The 3,980-nt window shown below is 42.3% G+C and overlaps 1 protein-coding gene across 1 annotated transcript; it reads right to left on the bottom strand.

Moving 5' to 3' along the window:
• Positions 1–424: 424 nt before the first annotated feature.
• Positions 425–2,727, bottom strand: LOC121965570 (gastrula zinc finger protein XlCGF57.1-like; the record flags this gene model as incomplete). The annotated part of the gene is made up of 2 exons (XM_042515708.1): positions 425–1,825; positions 1,901–2,727. Coding segments are annotated over 2 exons (1,784 nt in total), but the record flags the coding sequence as incomplete, so codon positions are not given.
• Positions 2,728–3,980: the final 1,253 nt, after the last annotated feature.

Genomic DNA, 3,980 nt, shown 5'->3' with positions numbered 1-3,980 from the left:
TTTTTTTTTCTTTGAAACTTCTGGAGATTTTTGTGGATTTTTATTTCTACTGTTTTTATTTTTTAACAGTTTTTGGGATGTTTTCTTTGAAAACCTCCAAAATTACCACATTTATTAGTCAGAAACTGTAAAAACAAAAGTTATCACTGGTTTTCAAATTTCTTTCAAAAAAAAAAAATTGGGGGGGCTTTTTATTGCCTTTATTTGACAGGATAGACATCGTGTGGAAGGGGGAGAGAGAGGGGGTGACATGCAGCACAGGGCCGGGGCCGGACTCGAACCCGCGGCGGCTGCAGCGAGGACACAGCTTCTATACATGGGGCGCCAACTCTACCAACTGAGCCACCGAGCGCCCTGGTTTTCACATTTCTGACAGTCCTTCAACACATCATGTAATTATACAGGTTTGTGAATAGAAATTCCTTATTTTTTCAGAAATTTTCAGGGTATTTTAGTTTTCTAAAACTTTTCCAGGTCTGGAAATTGCTATCTGCAAGTTCAATTACTTTTCCAGATTTAAATGGCCACATTTCAGACTTATTTTACCGCCGATTTTTAAAGAAAACAGGAAGGCAGGTCTTCTTAAAAAAAATGGGGAATTTCAATGAAAAACCTTACTTTTTTCAGATATTGGTGATTTGTAAAGACTTTTGTGTGGAAGTTTATTTTATAATAATCATGTTTTTCTTATTCCTCTATCTTCAAAAAATTTGGACAGATTTTTAAATTAATTTTTTGTTTTTGTTTTTAAGATCGTTTTCTTGGCATTTTTGCCTTTAGTTTTCTTGTGCACATCCATCCACACTCATTTTAGAAATTAATATAATTTGACATCAGAATGTATTTCAGACTAAGTTTTGCTGAGCTGTCAAGTCAAACCGTCATCACTGTCCTCAGTCTCAGGTTCAGAAGAGTCTCCAGTCTTGTCCTCAGTCTCTGGTTGTAAATGTGAATCTGGATGTGAGTTCCTGGCTGGTTCTGGTCCTCCACAGTCCTCTCCATCAGCTTCTTGTGTGGACTGATGACCGAGACATTTATGTTTTTTGACCTGCTGATGCCTGGTAAACCTTTTGTCACAAACAGTGCAGCTGAAGAGTTTCTCTCCTGTGTGGTGAACCATGTGTTGTTTAAGTTGTACCTTCTGTATAAATGTTTTACCACAAACTGAGCAATCAAAAGGTTTTTCTCCTGTATGTATTTTCATGTGTCTCTGTAAAGATCCACCCTGCGTAAAACATCTCTGACAAAGTGGACAACTGAAAGGTTTCTCTCCTGTATGACTTCTCATGTGTATCCTCAGAGAACTCTTAGTGTCAAACCCTTGACCACACTCAGAGCATGTGCATGGTTTTTCTCCTGTGTGAGATCTTATGTGCACCTGCAGATGTATCTTGCGGCCGAATGTTTTCCCACACTCAGAGCAGCTGAATGGTTTCTCTCCTGTATGAAACTTCATGTGTATCCTCAGATTCCCCTTGATGCCAAATGTTTTCCCACACTCTGAGCAGCAGAATGGTTTCTCTCCTGTGTGGGTTCTCATGTGTTTGTGTAGACTTCCACTCTCTGTAAACGATTTCTTACAAACTGAGCAGCTGAAGGGTTTCTCTCCTGTGTGAGTTCTCAAGTGTATCTTCAGATGTGCCTTGGTGCTAAATTTTTTTCCACACTCGGAGCAGCTAAATGGTTTCTCTCCTGTATGAAACATCTTGTGTCTCTTTAGATTACCCTTGGTGCCATATCGTTTTCCACACTCGGAGCAGCTGAATGGTTTCTCCCTGACACTGACTTGATCATTTTTCAGAGAGTTTAAACCTGACTGAGGTTCTCTGGTCTCCCTCCAATCATCACTGTCCTCAGTCTCAGGTTCAGAAGAGTCTCCAGTCTTGTCCTCAGTCTCTGGTTGTAAAAGTGTATCTGGATGTGAGTTCCTGTCTGGTTCTGGTCTTCCACAGTCCTCTCCATAACGTTCTTGTAAGGACTGACTACCAACGCATTTATGTCTGTTGACTTGATGACGCCAGGCAAATCTTCTGTTACAAATACTGCAGCTGAACAGTTTCTCTCCTGTGTGGATTCTTATGTGTGACCGTAAATGAGCTCTCTGTTTAAACGATTTCTTACATACTGAGCAGATGAACGGCTTTTCCCCTGTATGAGTTCTCATGTGTAGTTTCAGAAGTCTCTTGTGGGCAAAAGGTTTCCCACAGTCACAGCAGCTACATGACTTCTTGTCAGTGTTAGACCTTGAATCACTGGCAAGAACTTCATCAATTTTCAACAACTTTAAACCAGATAAACGTTTTTTGCTCTCCTTCCAAAAATCACTATCAACACTATCATCAGTCTCTGGTTGTAAATGTGTATCTGGATGTGAGTCCCTGTCTGGTTCTGGTCCTCCACAGTCCTCTCCATCAGCTTCTGTTTCCATCTGTTCAGTTAGTCTTTGATGAAGCTGTGAGGACTGAGGTTTCTCTTCATCATCTTCACTCTTCACAGGGACAGGAGTGAATGGGAACTTGGTGATATCAGCCTCCTCCAGACCTTGAAGCTGCTCTCCCTCCTGACTGCTCCACAGCTCCTCCTGCTCCTCTTTAATGTGTGGGGGCTCTGGGTCCTCCTGCTCCTCTTTAATGTGTGGGGGCTCTGGGTCCTCCTGGTCCACACTGAAGCTCCGCTCCTGCTGCTCCTCTTCACCAACGATCACTTTTCGAATATCTGAAGGTAAATCTGAAACACAGAAATAATTAATAATCAATTAATTAATGTATACTACGGACATTTGAACTTTTGCGACTCCATCAAGGAAAATTAATCAGCAAAAATTTGAGTAACCAACTGAGACCAATAATTAGGATTTGATGCTTTTGTTTGTCTTATATGTCAATAATCTAAATGTTTCTTTTGTTTTTAGTGATGCATCCATCCATCATCTTCTGCTAATCCAGGGTCGGGGCGTGGGGTCAGCAGGCTGAGCAAGGCACACCAGACGTCCCTCTCCTCAACATCATTTTCCATCCTGGGGGATCCCGAGGTGTTCCCTGATCAGATGAGATATATAATCCCTCCAAAGTGTTCTGGGTCCACCACGGGGCAAACTACCAGCTGAACAGTAAAACCTCCAACAGAAGAACCGAGAGGATCCTGGTCAGATGCTGAATCTCCTCAACATGAAGAACTCAGAGTTCTCTCCGGATGTCCGAGTTCCTGACCCTCTCTCTGAGGCTGAGCCTTTTTTTCAGTCACTACCCAAAGCTCAGGACCATAAGAGGGTTGGGATGTAGATGGACCTGTAGATTAAGAGCTTTGCCTTCTGGCTCTGCTCCCCCTTATCTTACGGTTTGCCAGATCTTCGTTGAGGCCAACCAAATGTCCTCCACAACCTCATAGAGTTCCTCCACAAGGAGCCCCACATGGAGGAGGAGCTCGATAGCGAGCATCGGGTGAGGCGTGGTCAGGCTCAGCTCAAATGAGTGACATGCAGCTGCCACTATCTGATTTAAAAAATTGAGTTTTTGTCACGCCATGTGGGCGTGGCTTGGTGTCCAACTTTGATGTTTCGCCATGAAACAGAAAGTTGTTGTAACTCAGTCAAACATCATCCAATCTGCCCAAAATTTCTCATGCTTGATATGAGTCTTGACCTGAACACATCTGCATGGCTCAACTGAGTTATCATCATAGCGCTACCTACTGGAGACAGGAAGTTATATGATTTATATTTTATGTGCATCTCCTTACAGTTTGACACCATTCAGCTCACACTTGGTGACAAATACTGCTTTAAGACCTTCATGATGCCTCCTTGTGAAGATCATATGTTTTCAATAAACACAGTTGCCTTGGCAATGCAGTATTCGCCACCAAAAAAGAACTTCAGTTTGCATTAACCTATTGGCCCCAAATTTTACATGTTTGATCGAGTTGCAGCACTGAACACATCAACATGTCAAATAAGTATGATAATCATAGCGCCACCAACT

This window comes from Plectropomus leopardus, unplaced genomic scaffold (assembly GCF_008729295.1).
Source record: "Plectropomus leopardus isolate mb unplaced genomic scaffold, YSFRI_Pleo_2.0 unplaced_scaffold20633, whole genome shotgun sequence".
Taxonomy (NCBI): domain Eukaryota; kingdom Metazoa; phylum Chordata; class Actinopteri; order Perciformes; family Serranidae; genus Plectropomus; species Plectropomus leopardus.
The sequence above is the reverse complement of the archived record's forward strand: the minus strand, read 5'-3'. Positions and strand labels throughout refer to the sequence as shown.